Raw genomic sequence first — 24,297 nt, forward strand, 5'->3', positions numbered from 1 at the left:
CCGTGCCGAGCCTTGCTGTGCTAGAGACCCGCAAAACGCCCCCCCGATGCAGCGTCAATTGCAGTGTTTGGTTTGCGTTGCGTATGTTTTTTTTTTATTTTTTTATCTCTTCTTTGCTTTTTATTTTTATTTCATCCTCCCCCCCCCCCGTTTACATTCGCATCTATTCATCTTTTTCCCGCTTTTTATTTCCTCTTTTCCGCGACGTCCTCTCGTCGACGGTCGAGCTAGCTTGGTCATTAGTGCAAGCGTGCGAGCTGGTTCCCTCGTGATTCGGGTGGTGGGAAGCTGGGAGGCCAGGTTTAGTCTTTTCTCTCTCCTCCTCGCTTCTCTGCAAGCTCACCTGACGGAGCGACGTCGGTTCAGTGACGTCACGTCTCGCCGTTGCCCGGAGCAACGGTGCCGAGCCGAGGTACGATTCCGCACGGTTGACGTCGCCACTTGCGCCGTTGGGTAAAAATCAATTTGAACCTCGGCGAGGCAAAGGTGGTGGCGGTGCCGGAGGTGGTGGTGGCGGTGGCGGTGGTTGGTGCTCGTCGAGGTGGTGGTTGGTTAGCGTCGCCTGGCTCGCGCGCGCTTCTGGAGCTCTCGTGAGAGCCAAGCTGAGCCAAGCTGAGCTGAGCTGAGCTGAGCTGAGCTGAGCCGAACCGAGTCGAGCCGAGCTCTTCGGTTAGTCGCGAGTCGCCAACTCGTTGTACGGTCGCGTCAAACTTAGCCGGGGATTCCGTGTCGTCCCTGAAGACGTTATCCCGACGTAGTGCTACCCAAGAACTACACTTAGACGTTGTTGTTGTTGTTTCATTCGAGGAAAGTGCTGCAGGGAGAAGAGCTACCAAAAAGAAGAAGAAGAAGAAGAAGAAGACAAAGACGAAGAAGAAGAAACAGTGTCTGGGACGATGCGCGCGAGAACTGGAGGAAGGTCCGGTGTTCTATCGTCGAAGGTCGTCCTCGAAGTGATAAGGATATACGTGGAGGAAACTTGTCAGTTGCAGCTAGTTTGCCCGCTGCGAAGGACCGACTGAGTCTGCACCATCGACGGGGAATAGGGTGAATTCGCTGATTAAGGAACCCATTAGTTACGGAAGAACGGAAGAAAGAAAGCTGAGGTGGTCGCATAACGGACCTGCAAGACTTTATAATGTAGGAAGAGAGTTTGCCTACGGTAGATGTTTTATGTGGTGTTGAACGTTCTTCTCCACCTAGACACTGTGCGCGCGAGTTTTGAGCGACGGCTACAGCAGATGCCCCGATTCGTACAATAATTATTACACTTTACTATTATACTTATCCAGTAAAGGACTACCTATTCACGGAAGGGATTCGTGGCCAAACAATAACCACGCTCGGTTTAGCTGCTTACACCGTTGCTCTATCGATTGAATTCCGGCGCGCCAAAAAAGAGAGGATGTTAAACTGATGATGATGACGAGGATCGAGGATTAGTGAGGTGGTGGCTCGTTAATCGACGGTTATCGTCACACCACCACAACATGTGGGATCCTCTGATTACCGGTGTGCTCTGATAATAAAAAAAAAAATAAAGAAATAAAACAGAAGATGAGAGCAAACCCTGCTTTCGATTAATCAGCGATAAAGTGGTGCTTATGGTGTGAAAACCCAACTGCCGATATATACAGTCCTTTGACATTATTCACTTTCGTTTCTAGTATTTATGTTTTTTCAAAACACGAGCTGCTTTTCTAACTTCTAATCAATTTGCCTCGGTTGAATTGATCGAAGCTCCGTATAAAGCAATTGCACAGGAGCAATATACAAAGACACACTGCCCTAATAAGATTTTTTATCAATAATAATAACGATAATAATACCAGTAATATTAATAATAAAAAGTTTAAATCACAACGCTGCAGAGAGATTATTCCGCAAAACCGTGAGAGATGTAGTTCGTCGTGATAGCTACGCGGAAATGCCCGTTTATGAGGATTGCCTGGGTTTTGAGGTGTCACTGATCATCGGTGGCGTCATTACCACCTCGACGCGCTGTGATTTTGTTCTGGATACAATATACACCCTAATGGATAGAAGCTAATGCTCGTCCTGGAGTCAGACTTACACGTAGCGTAAGGTACAGGAACGCCTATACTGCATACGTACACGTAATAGGCTTGCGGAATTGTTGTTCGTGCGGTATGTTCTGCTGAACAACGGTGGTGCGACCCACGTGTGTGTTTCAACGATCCTCTCCGATATGTCTGGGGCAACGTCAACGTCGTACACGTCGCCGGGCTCTTCGTCCGGGAAATTTTCGGGCCGGCTTCTGCAGTCCAGCGACCAGGTCTGGTAATTCCCGACCGGCTAAGTTAAGGGTGAAACGGGCCGTGAGGGTGAAGGAGGTTCGAGGATCGCGATGGCATCGGTCGCCGCCTGGTTGCCGTTCGCTCGAGCAGCGGCCATAGGATGGGTGCCGATCGCTACGCACCCCTTACCGCCTCCGCCGATACCGAAAGACCGGCGAAAAGCAGACGACGAAAAGCTCCTGATAAATGTGAGCGGCCGACGGTTCGAGACCTGGCGTAACACCCTAGAGAAATATCCTGACACCCTGCTCGGTTCTAACGAGCGGGAGTTCTTCTACGACGAGGACACCAAGGAGTACTTCTTCGACCGTGATCCGGACATATTCCGGCATATATTGAACTACTACAGGACCGGCAAGCTCCATTATCCCAAGCACGAGTGTCTCACAAGCTATGACGAGGAGTTGGCGTTCTTTGGTATCCTGCCGGACGTTATCGGCGATTGTTGCTACGAGGATTACAGGGACCGTAAAAGAGAGAACGCCGAACGACTGATGGACGATAAACTGAGCGAGAACGGTGACCAAAATCTTCAACAGTTGACGAACCTACGGCAAAAAATGTGGCGGGCTTTTGAAAATCCGCATACATCAACGGCTGCGCTTGTGTTTTACTATGTGACGGGATTCTTCATAGCCGTCAGCGTGATGGCGAACGTTGTTGAGACCGTACCTTGCGGACACAGACCCGGGCGTGCCGGTACCTTGCCCTGTGGTGAACGGTACAAGATAGTTTTCTTCTGCTTGGACACTGCTTGCGTAATGATATTCACCGCCGAGTATCTTTTGAGGCTTTTCGCGGCACCGGATCGGTGCAAATTCGTTAGGTCCGTGATGTCGATAATCGACGTTGTCGCTATACTGCCGTACTACATTGGACTCGGTATAACCGACAACGATGACGTCTCAGGGGCGTTCGTTACCCTCCGTGTCTTCAGGGTGTTCAGAATCTTCAAGTTCTCCCGTCACTCCCAGGGGCTACGGATCCTGGGCTACACTCTTAAATCCTGTGCCTCTGAACTCGGGTTTTTGGTGTTCTCGTTGGCTATGGCCATCATCATATTCGCTACCGTTATGTTCTACGCCGAGAAAAATGTCGAGGGTACAAACTTCACATCGATTCCAGCCGCCTTCTGGTACACCATTGTCACCATGACGACCCTAGGGTGAGTTCTTACCTTGGCGAGTATTTATCTTGTCACCTCGAAGGTACCAGTGCGCGATTTTCTTCGGCTCTCTTCTTCGGCGCAGCGTGTCTCTCTCTGACTATGTGCGTGTGTTGGTATGCATGCATGGTGTTGGCATACTGTAGAGAGACGGATCTCTCGAGCCACGCGTCACACGTTTGCGGCGACTATACTTGGCTACGCCTCTCCGCAGTACGTAGGGCTGGCTATAAATAAATCGACAACTCGCGTGGGCCATGAATTTTCTTCATAGTATAAAAGTCGCCACGCTACTCGGACAGGTACGCCCTGCGTTCCCATGTACATTATTGGGGACCTCTTTGGAATTTTTTCCATGCTATACGTACGTTATCGAACAATGTCAGGCTAGTGTAGTTTCGTTCGAGTCGTACCTTCTCAACGCCGGTGAAATGCGCGACAATTCCCTATCCTCTGGTAGAAGTGAAATATTCCGCCATTCCAAAGCGACTTATATGTTCTCATTCTCAATGGCAAAAAGTTAAACCGAATTAATAATTTGGTTGGATCCTTAGTTCGAAGATCACAAACAATTAGAGAGTTTGGCAAACTCGATAGAGATTCCCTTACGTGGAGGGGAAGGTAAAGCTATAACGCCTCTGAGTGTCTATCACATCTCTCCACGTATGTACATACGTACGGTACATACGTTGGTATTCCGGTCACTGGGTAAAGCTCATTTCCCCCGCTTTCCCGAGCTCCCACCTCCCCTCCCCCTTTTCTCCTTGTGAGCTTTAGCAGCTCGGGTGACGAGAGAGAGTAGGCACATTTAGACGTGTCATGGATGAGAAGCCTACCCGTACGTCATGAGAGGAGAGTTTGTTGCTTTTAACTTAATCACTCGACGTTTCCACTCATGGAATTCTTTACGTGTTTCACCTCTTTTCACCGACCTTATATGACATTTTTCAAGTACTGATTGGTAGCCCCTGACGATCCGACTCTACTCGACACGGTCTCTAGTCCTTTCATCCCACACGTCGCGTTTTGATACGTTTTTAGTTATTGACCTTATCGTTCTACCGGTGACCAGTTTACTCCGTCAGGATCCATTTTTGTAAAGATTTCTTTATCCCCGTTCGTTATCTCGAAGTCTGCTAATCTATTATTATCTTCCATGTGATCTATTTTTACCTATTGTTAACCTAGATTAGTTCACCCTTCTCCACTGGTTCTATATAGGTGTCGTATTATTTTGCCACGTTGTCTAGGCTGATTGGTGACTTTTTCTTCGATTTAAGTTTTATTCATAGATAATATACCTGTAGAACTTTTGTGTACAGACGATCCGTGTAGTTTCCGCTTGGCAAACCGGTGTTGGGTAAAATATACACTTAAATATACGTGTCTCCGTCTGTGCACGCACTAGATGCACAAATAATAGATCGTTATACTTTCTTTTCGGTCTCTTTCGCACTTTTAAGCTCTAGACTACTCGTTCTCACGCTGCTAACGATCACTCGATAATCCCCCACACTGCTTGCAGCAAATTCCCGCAGCTAAATTGCACGACCCGAAATTGCAAACGCAGTTGCCCGGAAAATTAGCTGACGAGAATTGCCGAATGCGTTCAATCTGTGTGTACGTATCAAGATGGAAAAAATTTCACAAACAGAGAATAACAATTAACCTTCTTTTTAGACTTTCATATCCGAGGAAACTTCGATGTTCAACTTCAAATGTTCGAAACAATTTACCCCTTCCTTCCTTGCTTCGTAGAAGAAAAGATGGATGGATAGATAGATGCTTTCATTTCGGTCTTCGAACAAGTCTCCTCCGGCTGTTATATACCGAAAAAGAAACGAAAATAGTTCAGAGATAGTTTATGCGGATAGAGAGAGGAAAAGAGAGAACCTTATGGGAATGAGCTGTAGATTCGCTGGCTTAGCCTGATTCGCCATTTGAACCGCAACCTCGGTATCTGTGCAATATATCATCCCTTATCGAAGTTAACAGTGAAGGATAAATCCCGAATCCCAGATTACCATTAAATGGGAATGTAATTTTAATAGTAGTCTGTGGCTCGTAATTACCTTTTTCGGGACGATCAATTACTCTGCCAGCTTATATCTATTACAAAGATAGTCGTGTAGAATATAACACATACTTATGCATAAGGCAAGTGTGAAAATTTGCGTGCATTCGGGAGTTTAATGGGGGTGTAAAGCATTGATCGTTGCGCGATACCTTATGCTGCAGGGATTTAAAAAAAAAACTCTTGATCCTGCTTTTCTGCTAACGAAGCGTCTCTCGAGCCTCTGGGTTATTCGCTAAGTACGAAACGACAAAGGCTTCTCTTCTCGCCACAATACATTTGCGTCATTGTGCGTCGTTTCTTTATTATAAAAGAGGCGCGTAGTAATAAATGATCACTGGTGTGCGTCTACGTACATTTATGTATATGTATGTATGTATGTATGTATGTATGTGTAGATGTAAAAAGGCAGTTGTTTCATTTTGGGATTGAGATCACCTCACGTTACGGTAAGGTGAGGAATTTCAGTGCTCCAAAACTCGTGGAAAAGACTATTTTTGAAGACGCAAGGATAAGGAGGGGAGTAGAAAAAAAAAACACAGAAAAGTAGAGGATCTCGCGTGGTTTGAAATTCGTAAGAAATCATACGACATTGAGGGAGAAAGAAAAATGATATACTTTACATCATCTCATTACAATATCTTTCTTTCACTCTCTCTTTCTCTCTCTGATTTCCTAGTTATTTTTTTTCTTTTATCCTCAAGGAGAATGTATAAGACTGTGTTATCTCTTCTTTTTTCTCACTCCCTTTTTGTAACACCGTAAAATAATGAGAACGGAAAATGAAGAATGAAAACGGAGAATAAAAGTCACAACGAACCATGAAGAATGGTCGGTATTACATATTTTGGTGAGGGTAAGAAATGGTTTTTAATACAATTTTTTTCAGTCAGTGTCGGTCCACAAATTATTAGTACTTTATTGGAAAAAAGGGCGAAGAAATTAACGCACAACGCAAAGTGTACGATTCTTACGTTCGGCTCTTGAACTTCATCTTGAAAGTGAAATAGTCGTATCTCAAGTAGTATTGGATGAGATACGACCAGAAGTTTCGTTCATAATTTGTTTAGGCAAAGCAGTTTCAAGATGTTACATCGTTGCTCGGATGTGTGTACATGCTTGACGTTCCGATTCTTGAGGATTTTATTTCCAAGATCAATATCTTGCGGAACATATTTTGTCGCAATATAATATGATGGAGTCCTTCGCTAATATTTCTCCGTGCCCAAAGAAAGTGTATCAAAAAACGCTTCAATCATCTTCTTCCTTATAATATGCATGTAACGTTATCCCACATTTGAGACGCTCTTCCTCTCATCTCTCAAGTGCCTCTGCCGTGTACCCGGCGACAGATTTTAAAGAGCCTCTTCATCGTTTTTCCACACGTCGCACCTTTTGCTCCTACCCATAAACTGTCCTTGAAAAATCTTTGGCAATGTCGTCTCGCCGATTCTGTCTATAAAAATTGACTCAAGATGCAAGGATATTGGACATTATCAACGTTGAGCCATATATGGATTTAACTTTTCTTCCAATCTCAAGTAAAGACGTGAGATTTTCCTTGCAGCACTCGTAAAATATGGAAATGCGGCAAAATCGTGTTCTCTCCATCCATTTTACGTATACATTCGTAAATATGATTTCAGAATATGTATGTCTCGCACCGCGTGGCATAAGATATTTATAGGTCGTTGGAATATTTAAATGCGTATAGCGTACGTGTTATACGCAGTACTGTCGTATACCATGTGTGATCTATACGTGGTTTTAGAATTTATTATTTCTTTTACAAAACAGGATTACGGAAGGGAAATAACAAGGGATCATCTATTTTGGTCTAATGAAATTTGAAACGTTTTGCACATTATTAAAACCTTCTCTTCGGCATTGCGTACAATATAATCACTAAGCTTTGAAAGCGGATTTCCCACGTCACTGACGGCGTCACTTTAACCAAAGCTGGGCGCGATTATTTCTTGACGCCTCTACATTTAATAGTCGGTGAGTTTTGAATACGTTCGTTAAGAGAGATTACGGGTCTGTTTTAACGCTACGGGTCTTCCTATAGGTGAGCAAAAAAGTTGGAACGGCATCAAGTATACAGCTAGGGACCTTAGGTTTAACCAAGTATTATAATAGTAGAGAATCTTCAAAGAAAAAGAAAATGATGCAGCGGTGAAAAGAGAGAGAGAGAGAGAGAAAAAAAGAGAGAGTGAAAGGGAAGAGGGATGCAGAGGGCTGAGAATTGCTCTAAAACTCCGAAAGTGAACTTTTTCTGGTTATTAGAGAACCTTTCAGCGTTTCCAGTTGCTTTCAATCGTTATTCCCGCTGGGCTGTATGATATTTTACTTGACGATTGCGAGGGCTCTAGAGATACGAGATCAAAAGTAACCGTATACCTTTTGTTTTGCGGCGTTTGCTGCGGATACGTATGTATGTATGTATGTATATGTGCCTAGAATTGTTCGTTTAATCCTGGCCTCTGGGCTTTGTCGGGAGTTGTTGGATAGTTAGATATAGTAAATAATACGTGGATGCACACACATAGGTGGGCTACTCCAGAGCGCAAAACCGTAATACATAGTTAAACTTTGGCTCGAGTCCAAGCCAAACATTTGAAAGGTATCGTGGTCAGTTTTTAGATCGTCGCCAAGTAAACATTCCCTCTCCTCCCATCGTATCCAGGCTACAAATACGCAATTTCTAACGGCACACGAGCTGTCCCTTTATCAATCGAACGCCATGGAGTTAACGTTATATCCTCCCCGTCGGTAAGCGTCGCCATGGGGGGAAAGAAACGAGTCCACACCTTTGGACCGTAACGCAAGCACGTTGAATGCCACTTGGAACGTTTACTCCCAACCCCTGAACGGTTATTGTCCATTTTAACGGCGTACCTTAAAACCTTTACCCTTATACCCTTGCGAAGTCTGCGGCAAACGTTGAAATGTCAAGAAGTGAAAACCATGGGGATACTTCTAGCTTCAATTTCCGACCCATCATCGACAAACAATGCCCATATATCCGATTCGGTTTAGCAAGTGTATCGCGATAATATCAGCATGATGGTGATCGAGCGGAGGGTGTTTGGAGTACGTACCGTAATAACAGCCTTAGGCCGTGGAACTTTACGCTCAGCTCCGCACTTGCTACTTATTGTCAAGAGGATAAAGAGAGGATTCGCAATATACGGTACGGTTAAAAAGAGAAATGCTGGTGCTGCCAGTAACCGTTAATCGATAAGAATGTGGCGCAGTTTGCTACTGATTGCCGGACGGAACAATGGATAGTCGAGTGGCGGCGGTACCTACTTTGAATGGGATAACCGGAGGAGACGATTCCCTTCTTCCTGGAAGAAGCGCGATAATATTTTCTCATCAAGACCGTCAAAGAAAATTTCCCAGCTTCGCTCCTTTTTCATCTTATGATACTTCCATTCTGGCCCTCGACAATATCTTTACTCCTTACGTCAGCTTCCAACGTAAGTATAGAGTTTCACTCCGATCACAATGTCTTTCACCACGGATTGAGACCCCTTCTTTTTTTCTTCCTCTTCCGTCTTCTTCTTCTTCTTCTTCTTCTTTTTCGTCTTCTTCTTTCGTACTTTATAGTCCCAAGTTTACGAGCTTTCAAATGTAATGGTCTGCGCCTCCGACACTGTGCAGGTCGATCGCCATTATCCCAGAATATAGATGGGTTCATTTGATCGTGGGTTGAACGTTCGAATTGTAGAGAATCGGGCCTGTTATTTACAAGGTTTGAACGATGTGCTTGGGACATGATTTGTTATTAGACGATCCATCCACCGCGCAAGTGAGTCATTTTGGATAGAGAAGTTGGATTCTTCTTTTTGTCAACTGTTCAGAATTGGTCTCACGAGTGTTCTTTACGGTTTTACCTCTCTACGCTGTGGCAAAGTTTGCACGGAACGTTCATAATCTAAAATCTTTCCTATGCTCAGAGGAGGGTCGAAGGTATTCATGAAAAGACTCTTTCCCATCGCGTTGTATACATGTTATGGTACCAAAAAACGGGCTGGTCGACCGCTTCGTCTTCTTCGTAATCTACAAATTTGATTACCACTTTCCGTCGTAAACCGTCACTTCCGTCAACCCGCCATCTCTCACGGTCCTCCCCTCACCCCGTTCGTTTGATTGATCGACCTTATCATTAGCTTTTCTCCGTGGTCCAACATTATAGAAACAGAGGACAGAGCGCAGTCACGAGCGTGCCAAAACTTTTGTGAGTATTTGAATGAAGCGTGAAAGGATCTTTTCTGTTCACTTTATCCGCGATATCGTCATGCCGTGAAAGAATACAGTGAATAACTCGTTAAATTCCTATTAAATCTGCCTGTACAAACATACCTATCGGGTGATATATATCTATACAAACTGCATTGAAACGTCAACTTACAAAACATTAATACATCTTCATTTCTTTTTTTACTAACATCACGCATTGTTCTCGGTTTGGTCTAGTTTCAATCCTCGATAGTCTACGGTCACGTGTCAGTGTGAATTCACTTCCGCAGCCGGCTCAGCCGGCCTTTGATGTTACAGTTGGCTAGAAAAGGAACACTGTTTCTCGATCACAAGTATGCTTGGAATGTCTATTGGGGTGATATGGAGATACGTTTGGTAGTTGTTCAAAGGGAATAGTTACGTTAGGAAAAACGAAACCAAGAAGGCATTCGCTATTGGTTCAATTAAACGCATGCGGAAGCTATTACACATAACAAAATTTGACTAGAAACGATTTAGGGAGTGTAAAGCCACGCGTGGGGGGAATCGATGAATAAGCTCTGCTCGTCGACTGGTAAATCGCGTGCTTGTATTATAACGATGACGATTAAATTACGACTTATGATCACCGTAGTTATAATAAACAAACGTCTCGATACATTCACTTGGTTAAAAGTTTATTTGAGAAGCTCTTACGAGCATCTGCAGAGGTTCTATCGGCAGGAGATCAATTTGATTGCACTTTTGATGCCCGGTACTATTTACGCACTCGGCAGGGAAGTGTTTAGTGAGGATCTCGAGTGTATTTATAGAATTTATCATCCTTTGGAGTCTTTCTCTGCAGATACGGTTCAAAAGATGATCGGACTGTTTACTGAACATAAATCATTACCTTGTGTTATCCTTTTCAACGTTTGTACTACTTTGAAGAATTACTGTCCGGATGGATCGCTTGCTGCACTGGTGAGGCTGTGCCAAAAACTGATAATAAACGCCAGGCGGTGGAGAAGCCGAAAGTGGACAAACTCTAGACAAAAAAACATGAGTGCATCGTTTCCCGATACACAGACTTCCAACTCCTATGTACCTAAATACACTTGGAAGGGATAAGATGAGTATCGTGAAAAAATTTCGTTAATCTTCCTTTTTCATATCGTAGCGATGTATTAGCCGCAAAGTTGAAAGTCCATGCAATTAGCAGTCCACCATTTATTTTCCGGTAGCTGGCATCTGATCAGAAATTTGTTTGAGCGATAACCCGACTTCAAGTAGGTTAGACCATATCTTGAAATAAGGCAATCAGTTTTTTATGGTGACTGAGATGAGTTAATTCAATGTTTCGAAGGTTTGAAAAGTCAGTGTTAGTGAGGGTTTCGGCATCGATTTGGATTATACACACTTTTCCGATTATTTTTAATGACAGTTGATGGAAAAGTGTTTTTGGCATTCATTGTTCTTACCGTATTTCGCCACACTTGATGCAGAGAATAGATAATTGGTCCTGATTATGAGAATTGGGCCATTGATCGACATTATGAAAGTTAATCGAGCCATCTGGCTATTGAAAATGGTAAACATGGCTTGTAGGTACTCTCTGATCCGCCATGGTTTATATTCAATCAATCGTCCAGTTGAGGCGCGTTTTGAACTCTGACGTGTTATTTATAAGGTCTAGATCAATTGTTAAAAAGAGATAGCGGCACGGTATTAATATCCTCAATTTCTTAGTTTTAATGAAGGCAATAGAGCGGCAGCAGTGGCGGCGGCAAATTATTTCTTTTTTCAATCAAAACCAAAGCAGGTGCTAGCTGCTGGAATGATGGATCAAGCCCCTGGCATTTCGATGTATCTTTATTTATATCCAATTAGCCCAGGTGCTGTGGTTAGTGTTTGCGGTTTATATTTAGCTGTGGAATTTAAAAACCTGCGAGCTTCAAGTGGCTTCTAAGTCCACCTGATCAATACCTAGTACGCAAATATTTCCCTTGAACGAATCTGTCTTCGCTTCGTACTCCACCTTCTCGGTCTTACTGCTCTTGGCCTGCACGCGGCAGGAAATCCAATTAGGATGGAGGTTGCCGCTTCAAACATTCGCAATCACGTATTCGAAACTTTTCTCTTTTCATTCAAGTGGGTGTCAAGTTAAATGCTCTGACCATCAGGTTTTACGTAATGACAGTTATTCTAACGAATTATTTGATAGTTCTGGGCTTTTCCTCGATCAACCGTCCTTCAAGTTTCTTCTTTTTATCCAGCGCATGACCATTGGTTCCTTGCCGATGAGTCGAAGGTCTTTTCAACTACGCTTCATACGGCCTTGCAGTCTATGTATACCACAAGTGTGGCTCTGCTGCAACGTAGTCTCTGGGTCACGGTCTTACATACAAGTCTGGATACTCCTATGCTGGGAGCACACGATTATGAGCGTTGTTCAGCAAGGGGAAGTTTCGATTATAGCGAGGCCACTAGTCATCGCTGCGGTTCTAATACCATGATCATGATATACATAACCTCAATAATGATTCAAACAGCGTTTGGTGACTAGTGCTGTCCTTGTCTGAACCACAATTTTTTATACGAATCCCCCGTTCGGGTCTGCCCGAGCTAGTGTCGCCAACATTTGAATTTTTTCCCCCCCTAAGAACGATTTCAAAAACCCCTAAAATCAAATTGAAACCCCCTATATTGATACATTGAAAAATATATCATAGGTAGGAAATGCACGTTTCTATTCTAATATCTAGATTTTGGAGCTATTGTAGGCAAGTATTTTTTTAAATTATTAACGAAAACAACGAATTATTAACAACGTCAAATTAAAAAAAATTCTGTGTCAAACAACTACGGAGCTTGTCAAGTGATTGTAAACTGTTTGGGCTCCATGCGGTACACGCCCAGATGTCGTACCTATAAAAAGATATTAAAAAAATTACAATGGCAAATCTAGTATCCATATTCTTGGGAAAAATTTCTTAATCCCCTAAAAAAATTTCTCAACATTTTCCCCCCTAAAAAACCCCAGTGCAGTTATTTTGCCCCTAAATTTAAGGGTAAGACTCCCAAGTTGGTGACACTGGTTCGCGCTACCGAAGGTATGAAGATCGCAACGAACCTACTGGCGACTTGTGAACTACCAATGTGTTTTCAATAAGCGACCTATCCCTTCCGCTGGAGTTTCCAGAACTGTATGTAAGTCCGTGGTCTGGGTAACTAGACTACTAGTTTATGTGTGGATTGCTATAACAGCAGCGAAAAGACCTCAAGATCGGGTCGAGTTGTTGGCGGGTCGATAAGTGGCGATGGCGCGCGATTGCTTGGTTGGCTTCCGTGCTAAATTTGCTACCGTTGGACAACAGGTGCGCGCACGAGTTGGTGGGTAGTAGTGGGTTGGTATACGAGCAGGCGGTGGTTAACGTCGAAGCCAATTCCAGCCTGAGTCTCGACGACGAGGTAGTGAATGATATTTTAACGTGAGTTCCATGGCCGCGTAGATTTCTTAATTTGATGATAGAAAAATTGGATTCTACACTGCACGTTTATGTGTATCATGTACATAGGTACGAGCAGATGAATGGAATACTAAGCGTGCCTGTTTAACGAACGACTCGTCATGTTACACTGCTCCATATGCATGGTACGCTGTGTAGCGTAATGTGGACAATACACGTTTTTATGAGCGAAAAATTAAATACGTGGTAGCAGGGAAAAAAATGGAAGAAAAGGTAGAAGATAATAATGCATGTGAGTTACCTGAGGCACGGAGAGTGTAACTGCAAATAAATTCAATGCAGTTGGACGTGCATTTCCGAGCCTTTAGAACTGGTACCGGAATTGTCAGTGCACATACCTGTATGAGATGTGTGAATTGAATATTAAACGTGGAAGACTCTCGGTCTATCGCAACAGTAACGTCCGGATAATGTTCTATTTTGCTCGACGCTATGGAGGCATGCAATGATTTAGTGTCACATTACAGTATTATATCTTTGGTCCTATTATGCAACCAAAAGGTAACGAAAGTTCTGCTGGGTCCACGAATTTTAAAAAAGATCCCCTCGCTTAAGGAGTGTCGAATTCGGTCGCGTAGCCAGGAGTTGTTCCAAAAATGTTCCGTGAATCAACTTGCAGAGAGACGGTCAGCATCTCGACGGTCGATAATCTGTCTCGGGAGTCAAGCACGTATTATATAGAAGGAATCGGCTTTAGTCTGGCCTAAATATACAAACGTGTGGCGTATCTTACCCGCGGAATAATAGATCGGACCAGCGAGAATTTGGAAAACAAAGGAAGAACGAATGATCGTAAACTAAGGCTGGTACTGAATTCTCCTACCACCGACCGTCATTTCCAGAGTCTCCGGAATTTTATACAGCATAGTTACTTAACCGTCAACATTTATTACTTAATTGTGTTTTACGACTCCCGTGTGCCTCTAAATAAATACACGTCCGACCATCTCCACGGTCTACTTTAGACTCGTGCTCCTCGGGTAAAGGTATTCACTATTCAACCGCGCCAACTTTTCTTTTACTCTATACTTTTTTACTCTCTCTCTCTCTCTCTCTAACCAAAGCTAGCCGTGATACTTTAGTGAGAATCTTCGCCGAAAAGCGCCGCTTTCAATTACGTCATCCAGGATGGGTGAAACAGTTCGTGTTTTAGTAAAGTTCATTATCAATTAAAGGTAAGGTTCACCCTCCAAGTTTTCTTTATCCCGTAATTCTTGGGATTTGGGACCGAGATTTAGAACTACAGTTCTTAGGTCAAGAGACAACTTCTAAATGGAAATTTACGCCGTGGTGAACATATTTGTCAAAAAACAGAGCATCTCTTTCCATTATGATATCTTTTTGAAAACGTTAACGTTTCGTGAGTCAGATAGTCGTAATTGATTGTTAGATTATTACGAGTATACGAGGAATAAGAGAATTGTTTAGAACAATCGTAAAAGCGCTTACGTACGATGGTTCTCAAACTTGATATTACAGATGGTGAAATGTGACAGAACGTTAGAGCTCCTCAGTGGAAGTAATCGTAGATGTTCTTCTACCGCCTTCAGAGTACAGCAATGAAGTTTTTTGGAGTAAGCTCAACGCTATTGCTAGTAAAGGTTGACGTTATACCGATATGAAAACTATAATTCACGATCAGTTTGGTGATCATTATTCATCTTGATATTTTCCAAAATTAATAGGACCTACTTTTACTTGTCGGAGTAGAGTTGTATGGAAAGGGAACGCATTCTTCTTAGCGGTTATGAAAGCATCGTTATGGTGCAACGAAGATCGGAACAGTGGATTCCCATCTGGTGAATACACAGACTAATCGAGAATTCGATATACACGCGGGTATATTTTTGGTCGGCGCTTGATCCTGCGTGGAGTTGTTACGTTTTTTCTTTTTGTTCTTTATCACGAAACCAGACGAGAAGTCTCGTCCGGGACAAGTTCAAGGTGTTCCCTGTCGGTGAGACGCGTGTCGCGGGATGCACAGCGTCTCTTTACGCCCGTCTGAAGACGAGAGGGCGACCCGCGTCTAAGTTCCCCGAGTATTCCTGGCACAGAGCTAAAGATAGATTTCCTGATCGGAGGCATTCGAAGCGCGGTCCGTTGCAGTTCCACTCGTCCTACCATATCGCCTCTCTCTTTATCCTATATAAACCCAGTTACTCACGCGAGTGGGTTACACGCTTTATCGACCACCAGCTATTTTTGCACCCTGACTTTTTCTCTCTCCTTCTACAAGCTCTTCTTCTTATTCTTCTTTTATGTCACAGATCCACTGCGTGCGGTACACGACAATAAAATCCAAGGAGCCCATGCAGGCTTCTGACTAATCCACGCTCTGATAACCGGAGATACTGGCTTCGGTTCATGGCAAATCCTCTCGAACACGGGCATTACGTGCTTCTACTGTTAAATCTGTATAGCTACGAACATAGTACATATCTATGCTATTCGGGATCTACTGGCTGCAGCATTCAGAAGATATGCTAACGGCTGATCTGCATGTTATACGCAGAAGACATTCCTACAGACGTCATTTTTCTAAACATTTTCCTTTCATTCATGCCTCAAAAGCTGTGGCATTGGAATCGGGACGAAGCCTTTTCGCGTCAATGATCATAGTCCAACATAGAGTCAAAAAAAAAAGATACAGAAAAGGAGGCACGCGGACTCTGCTTTGAGAACGTGACCTGCTCATCGTTGATCTTTTTGAAAGGTGCCAAACTTTATCCCTTTTTTCGGGACGATGGTCCCTCTTCTCAAATGGTTCTTCGTCAGTTGTAGTGGGTGTGGACAAATATTTCATCAATGGTGTGCTCGGGTCATAGTCCGAGGCTGCTACCCCCCTTAATCTCGCGGGCTTAGATGGACGCAATTGCCTTTTTTTTCCCTCGTAACGTCCAGACCGTCAAAAGACCTTCGGGGGAAATCCCCGTGACACTTTGATCCATCTCTCAGACTTTGGTAAAGAAAAATGGTTAGCTGGACGTCGTCCTTCTTCGATCTTGTTCTCTGGGCATAATTCCTCCATCCTACTTTGCGTTCTGTTGCCGTATTTACCGAGGGGAAACCGCTGAAACTTGGCAGGCTGAGTGACGAATTGCGCATGGGAAAAATAATTGAACTCTATTGGTGTACCAGATTGTACCGGGGAAATATTTTCGTCTACAAGGCAGGGGAGCCAACTTACTCAAAATACCAAACTCTCCCACGTGAAGTGACGAACCGAAATTACGTTCTTACGATAACTCGCAGCAGTCGTCGATCGTCAGTCTGTTAGCAACAAACGTTTGCCTAGCCTTCCCGAATCCCTGCATCAACTATTTGATAGCTGCCTTAGCCAAAAAAGTCTAATCGCTTACATAACCTCCATAGGCTACGTTGGACAGCCGGAACCTGAGTTGGCCAGCCTGCATGAAAATCCGACAAAGCTCACGCACGCGCAATCGAATGTTCGTTGTGTTAAGTTTTACCGTATCGTCTCGGTGTAAAGCAAACACAGTTGATGAATAATTGACTAATTCGCATACTCAACGACAACGCGGTGGAAGATTTTTTTTGAACTCGTTTTTAACCTTGTTTCCAATTTCCTGCTACCCGTTCCCAACCAACTGAGCCGTAGTTTTAGTGCTCTGTTCTCTCTCTTTCTCGCTCTTCACCGACCAGGAAATTGTACCTGTTCAATTATTCAGGCGCCACCGCAGCTCGAGAAGTCGCTTTGTTTGCCGAGAAAGCCGCGCTTGTCGACGATGCTCTGCAGGTGGATATTTTACTTGGGGTAGGTCCTCCTGCTTTTTCCTCTTTATGTCGCGCGCTCTTCACTGTGCCTGTAAATGCATACGTATAAGTACATACCCTATGCATATGCGCGAGTGGTCTCTAGGTACGTAAAAGGAGAGAGAAAAGCTTTTTATTTATTCTCCAAGAGGGATAAGGAACGAGATAGAAAGTAAGGGTTGGATAAAAGAAGACGGACGGAAGCGCGTTCGTTTGTATAAAGTCTCGGTTATTTATTCTGCCTGAATTATCCCTCTCCCCTTTTTTCTACCTGCCCCCCCCCCCCCCCCCCTTCTCTTTCTCTCTCACTCGGATGTGTTATCACTAGCTTTCCGCTTTTTTTCGGCGTTCCGACGACCCTTGCGTGCGACGGAAATACCAGCCCAATTAGGGAATAACGGGATTTTTCGTTGCGCTTATTAATTCGTTCAACCCTTTATGATTTTTAAATTATAATAAGCGGAAATTGTGCATGATATTACCAGCATCGAGCGGCCGCAATTTTGTTTTTAAAATATGTATAACATATTTCTTTAACGATCGCTCTTTGCCACGCAAATTTTTGTCGAGGGCTGGGCGATTGAAGACTGGCTTGAATTTCCTTTAAAGAGATTCTCCAGTAGTCGTTGCCAAATTGTAGGGGGAAATTCGAGCCACGATATCGTTGACCTGAAATAAGATCGGGACGGTCGGAAGGTTGAGAGTGAAAAACGATGTCGAAACGAGTCTTGAAAAAATTTTAATACTGGCTGCTCCCTTTTCTATTTGCACTTTTTCCATGCACCTTCCACGTAAATTATGGTGTTTCAGAAAAAAATAATAAGCGGTTTTCCACCGTGGCATCCCTTAAACGTTTGTTTAGGTTCAAAGAAAGATTCTGTCAAAAGATGAGCATTTTACGTTTTGTGAAATATCGCGCTCATTCGATTTTTCTCTTTTTTACATATTTTGAATTTATGAAGAGTCGGGATCAAAAATTTTTTTTTTATTGTTTACATCAATCATAACATCAATTTACGCCACAAAAAAGATCCAAAGTTGTAATCTTAAGTCTCCACTTGATGTTTGAGAAATGTATCTGACAACTTTTTCATTATTAATTCAATCTCGTAAAATAGTTGTAATCTAATATGAACTTTTAGTTTAAGAAACTAAGATTCCCGTTCAATATATCGTTATGTTATGGATCTTTGGGTTGAATATAAATTTCAGAAAAGAAGTAATAATTGAAGTGCCACAACGTGATTCCAGATGAATTCCAAAAAAAGTGTGAAAGAAAATTAAAATATCAAATGTGGGATCTTCCACATAACGTAGAACGCTCATCTTTTTACACAATCTTTCTTTTGACCCAAACAAACATTTTAGAAGGTGCCACGGTGGAAAACGACAAATAATTTTTTCCGAAACACCCTAATTTACCTTACAATGTCTCTGTACACGGCATGATTTGTCTGTCGACGATACCGAAGCGGCAAAAAACGCGATGCATAAGTCCCACCTTATCTGTGACAATATTGTTGCATATGGAAAAATCGAAACGGATATGAACCCGTACGAATCCCATGTAAAACCCAACGGGGAATCCTACCCGGAGCACCGCTTCGCGGCGCGCATGGTCGTCGGACCAGACGCTCTAAATCGATGCGGAGGGCAAATCCGGGCGAATATCGTCGTGAGACTTTCCTCCTTCTCCTCCTCTTCCTCCCCCCCCCCCTCCCGCCCTCTTCCCGATTATTTTTCTTTCATTCTATTTTTTTCCCCCCCATTTCTCGCTCTCCGCTTCTATTACCTCTTTCTCCTCTACCGTCCTCCGTGTCTATAGCTAGGCATATTTCATTCGCGACTTCCTTGATCTAAGGGAAAGACAAAGGGTACCAACTGACGGGTTTGTACTCCCGACGAATATTTCCTGCGCATTTGAAATTTGCTAGGATCGTTCGTACACGGAATTGTACGAGCCTTATCTATTCACGGTCGCTTCGCCGTTGTCTGTGAAATAGCGCCTTGAAAACGTAACGTTATTGGATTATTGCTGAGCTGCACGAAACACCGGGGCAAAGTAGAGCTCATACGCCTCTGGTAAAGTGAATTTTATGAATAATATCTTAAAACTATACTCTAGTAGAGTACAGTACGGTAGCTAGGAATGGCATACATGTTGGTAGAAAAATACGTACCTCAACTTTATTCCCGAAACACGCGATACTTTTGCCAACTATTCTGTCCGGGACTATATATTTTCAGAGTCTTATTGTAACCCGAACAGTCGAGACTCGAAAATGTTTTTTTCTTTTTTTTTTTTGACACATACTTCCTGCCGGAATAAATCCTGTAAAAAATCTTTTTTTCGTTTCGCGTCGAACGGGGTTACAGAACGGAATTATGGATGATCGCAGGGGTGTGTGAATTGATTTTACCTATATTTGCTCGCTCAGAGGAGGTTGAAAAGTTGTATTCAGAAAGTTCACTTTACCCCGTTCCCACCCCCCATCGCATTACCACTTAATGCTACGGTCTACCCAATATTGATTTTCAAATATCGGTGTATCGCCTTTCAACGCATACCTATACGCCTGAATAAATAGTATATGTATAACAATATCATTGCACGATGAAATATTCAACACGTTACCGTGTACTACAGATATTGCGAAGGAATTTATTACTGACGGAAAGTCGGTGCTTTGCTGTGCAGGTGCGAATATTCTTGCGTATCGAAATGCGGAATGAAATGAATAAAAGCTTTTCCGTTTTATATTTTCTTCCTTCGAACTCTCGCGTGAAACTAAGTTTTGACACAATGGCGTGTTTTACTTTTATTTTTCGATCATAGCTACTGTAATCGGATCAGCACAGGATCAGGTCAAATCTCGACACCTTCCGCTTTACTCATTACATATACCGATGCGGTCGAATGAAGGAAACCATGCACGTACCGGATTCACGCCATGTTCTGCTCTCTGCTGGTTGTCCAATATATTTCGGGACTCTATCCCAGGGGATAAACTGTGCGTCACGATAATGCGGCGTACAAAGTGAATTACTAATCATTACGTGCGATATATTGTATAACGTGTCTGTAATTCTCTGTGTAAATTTCTCACTCATTCTGCATCCCAAGGATTGACGTGTATCAATCCGTGTTTCCCGCAGTGACGCGGCACTTAATAATTAAAGGATTGTGGGTGAGAGTCCGTGTCGGTTTAACGCGTGTCAATTCCCGAAGGACGCACTGCGGCCTCCCAGATAGCATCAATGATTCTAGGTGTAGAGAAAAAAAAATGTGTCCGCATCGATCTAATAAGAAATTTTCTTATCTTTTTTTTTGTTTCATCACTTTTTCAGGTACGGTGACATGGTACCGGAAACGATCGCTGGAAAAATCGTCGGAGGCGTGTGTTCTCTCAGCGGAGTTTTGGTCATAGCCTTGCCAGTGCCGGTTATCGTCAGCAACTTCAGTCGCATTTATCACCAGAATCAGCGTGCTGACAAGAGAAAAGCGCAGAGGGTAAGCCATTTGAATCTGGTACCTTGTAATTCGACTTCTGACCCGTAATGTATAAGCCACTTCAAAAAAGCTCAGGTCTATACCGGGAATGGATGTCAAGAAGTAGAAGGGCCAAAATATAAAAAGGTTAGAATATTGGATTTTCAAAGACGCGAAACTTTCTTCTTCAGAGAATTTAAAAATGTAGAAATTTAAAATTATATATGTTTATAAAAATCAAAGTGTAGAAAGGTGTGCAGCGTGGAAAGTTAAAATACAGAATCGTCGGAATTTTAAGGTCTCAGTTCTGACGATTTGATATTTTGGCTTAATTTACGATTTCACCTTTCCGTATTTCCGCGTTTTTATACTTTATACCTTCTTATATTTTGAAATTTTGTAAACTGGATTTTCGACGCTATGAGAATTCGTTATTTCTACCCTTATACCGTGTGGCCAATTCTACTTTTCGATCCCTGCCCCGAAAACTCAACGTATATGTGTTTGATTAATATAAAAAATTGTCCAGAATTTATCATCGTGATAGCAGTTAGACAATATCTTGATACGTCCCCCTCACCTTCAACAAAAAGAAAGGAGACGAAGATGAGGAAGCGAAAAAAACGAGGGAAATGAAACTTCGTGTCTCGCTTTTAAAAAATGACGGGACTAAAACTTCGGCCCATTTCCGAGCCGTTCGGCGAATATGATCATCTCGTTTGGCAAACGGCATTGTTTGTTCGTTCTCCCCCGTAGCTCGATGATGTTTCGGCGTCGTCTTTTTCGTCATACCTCGGGTGTCCGGACCGTACGCTATTTGTTTGTACGATCATGACGAGAAGCCGTTCGTCCGGATTGACCTTCAACTCTGCCAAACAGCCACCCCACACAATTTTCCATTCCCGGCGTGTGTTGCGTTGGATTGAAAAAAACAAAAGAAACAAGAAGAAAAATGAAAGTACGAACAAACAGGCGAAGAAGATGGGGAGTATTCCGCGACACGCGAATCATCGCCTAACCAGCCCTGGAGATATTTTTGTATATATGATACATATATATATTTAATATACACATATAGTGGTTTACTAACGGCCGAATGATCCGTCGTCTGCTACGTTGTAACGCGCATGCGCTAAAATCGAAGAGCAGTTGTTTGCCAGGGCGACCAACCGTCGTGAGCGTAACCTAAAAAATTTGGATAGTTGTCACTGGCAGTTGTGCTCAACACCGAGAGCTGGTCAAAATTTTTTAGGTTACACACATTTCGGCGATCTGTCATCCGAATTTATGACGATTGGTTGCCCTGACAAACAGTTGCTCCTGAATTCTAGCGCATGCGCATTGCATTGCAGCGGACGACGGACCATTCGGCCGTTAGATAATCACTCTGTATATATCGTGAAAATACACAGGTATGTCTTATGTGTCGAGAGGTATATTTATCCTTTATGTACTATACATTATACATATACATGTATAGTATGCTATTGGATTTATATATATGTATATATATATATATATATATATATATAAATATATATATGTATATAGTTAACTCTAGCGGTTTAAATCTGCATTTAACTACCGTCCGGCGCCGCTTGTTAATTCCAGCTCCACGCAGTTTGTTATTGTCTTCCCTTGCGCGGGCCACGTCTTCCCATCTATATACACAGTTTACTTTTCATTCGGACGCCATATTGATACGACGATTTAATGCCAGTGCAAAACCGACTGCTTCATCTCCTACGACCTTAACCCTCCTTCCGCATTTTTTCCAACCCGATTATTGCGCAGGCCATTTCATGCCGTACCGGCATAACTTTCCTCTTTACTTTCTGTAGAAAGAAACGGAAACAAAAATCTCATCCTCTCTCCCCCTTCGGCATTTCCCCCGGAGAAATAATAAGTTGACTGCCGCAGAGGTAGTTTACTCCCCTCACCATCCCGCAATGGTTTTCTTTTTTTTCCTACTCTTTTCATGTTTTTCCCCACCACCCGTCGAGCACGCTTGCCGCAGTGATTTCATCACGGTTTCAACGGCTAACAAATTCTGCCCTTGTATATTCTGTCTTTCCACTGCTTTTGAAAAAGGAGAAAGAGAGGGAGAGAGAGAGAAAGAGAGAGAGAGAATATAAAAAATAACTAAACAAATGTTGATTTTCTTGCATTGCAAGCAGCTAGGTGCCCGCTGTTGGGTAGAATTATCCACGGACGTAGTTTTTTCCTGCAATAATACAGTCCAGCCTGTCGATGATAAATTTTTGATTAGATCTAAGGCGTCAGTATCGAGTGTCGGAAATATTGTAAATATTATTATACTGCCGAGAATATTACGTACACATATATGTATATATATATATATACATATAGAAACAGATAAGTGAAATTTATTTGAAGCGTTTATTTCTTCTTCTTTTTGATCACCTCTGTCCTTGGTGCCTGGTTTTTACTGGGTCATACCGGGTATAGAATATATTGATATAGAATGAACGCGATTTATAGAGAGAAATTGGTATAGAGGAAAAAGGATATTATATACGCTATAATGAAAACAGAGATTGAATAGAAATATCTTCAACCTACTTTTCTTGCGTCAATTCGCGATACGCCTTTCATTTTATTTATTCTTGGTATCCGCTATTCGTGTTAAACGCGTATTTTTGGAAAAGAAAGAGAAATCAACAATTGCTCGTTTGAAATAACTCACGACGATCGAGGTTCGAGCAGTGCGCGTGATTTCCGGTATCGATTCGTTTCGCCGTACGCAGCACGCAGGGTATCACGGCCTGTAAATTCCTATTTAATTCATGAAATAGTACATATCGATGGCAATGGTGTGCAGCAGTGAAATGCGGAATACTGTCCCCAGATTTCGAGTGGTCATTTCGACTTTGCAAACGCAATTCATCTCCGAAATCCGACCTCCCGGTGATGTCATTGTACGAAAATCTTGAAATTTCTAGCGAGAGTTCTTGGGGTCGTTGACTTGATCAAATCAAGTGGAGCTTTGTGGAATCGATTCAGGCCGTTTAGTTTCATATTCTACAGGGGGCAGGGAAGCGGGGTTACAAATAGCCATAAATCTTAATAGCTAAAACAAATTTGCTGCCCTGACGGGTCTCGGGCGAGGAAAGCGCCTGCATGCAGGGAAATTAATATCGTAAACATCCGGCGTTGGTTTTATTTATAACCCAGAGTTTTGCGATGTAATTTTCGCGTGCCAATAGCTGCCGAATAATAAATTAATGATGGTTAAGCTAGGTTCCGATACATGCACTCTCGTACAGGTAATCGGAGCCGCCAACTCTGCAGCATGTTGCCATCTCACAATCAGACGATCTTTACGTGCAAAAACATATTACTTTCCTTTCACCAGATACGCGAATGAAAAATGCTATCGTTGTTTGATTTTCATCCGTTACCTGAAAAGTTATTATGTACCGAAGGTAAACCGTGAAATTTAGTAGATTGAATAACCGTCCGCGCATGCGCGAGCTCTGTTGTTTTCCATGCAGGACAGCCACCTTACTCTTCATTGAGGTTACGTAGGTGATGTGAGTTTGTTTAGTTCAATGGTTAAGATTATTTCAAATGGTTGACACAGTGAAAGCTGGACAAGCTTTTACGGCTAACTGACTGATGACTGCTCGAGTCATCGGAACGTCATATTGGTCATATTTATAGTTCACCCCTTAATGGGGGAGAGTTTTAAGTTGGATGCC

At 42.9% G+C, this 24,297-nt stretch overlaps 1 protein-coding gene across 8 annotated transcripts in view; it reads left to right on the forward strand.

Moving 5' to 3' along the window:
• Nucleotides 1-553: 553 nt before the first annotated feature.
• LOC107226847 (potassium voltage-gated channel protein Shal) overlaps nt 554-24,297 on the forward strand; it is a 47,093-nt gene continuing 23,349 nt past the window's right edge. For all 8 annotated transcript variants that reach the window (XR_006904333.1, XR_006904332.1, XR_006904334.1 and 5 more), the window contains exons 1-2: nt 554-3,483; nt 20,434-20,596. Coding sequence is in view for 5 of the 8 variants with exons in the window: in XM_015667798.2 (XP_015523284.1) it covers nt 2,369-3,483; nt 20,434-20,596 (1,278 nt within the window). In the remaining 3 variants the exon portion in view is untranslated. The remainder of the gene's footprint in view (nt 3,484-20,433; nt 20,597-24,297) is intronic.

This window comes from Neodiprion lecontei, chromosome 5 (genome assembly GCF_021901455.1).
Source record: "Neodiprion lecontei isolate iyNeoLeco1 chromosome 5, iyNeoLeco1.1, whole genome shotgun sequence".
Classification (NCBI taxonomy): Eukaryota; Metazoa; Arthropoda; class Insecta; order Hymenoptera; family Diprionidae; genus Neodiprion; species Neodiprion lecontei.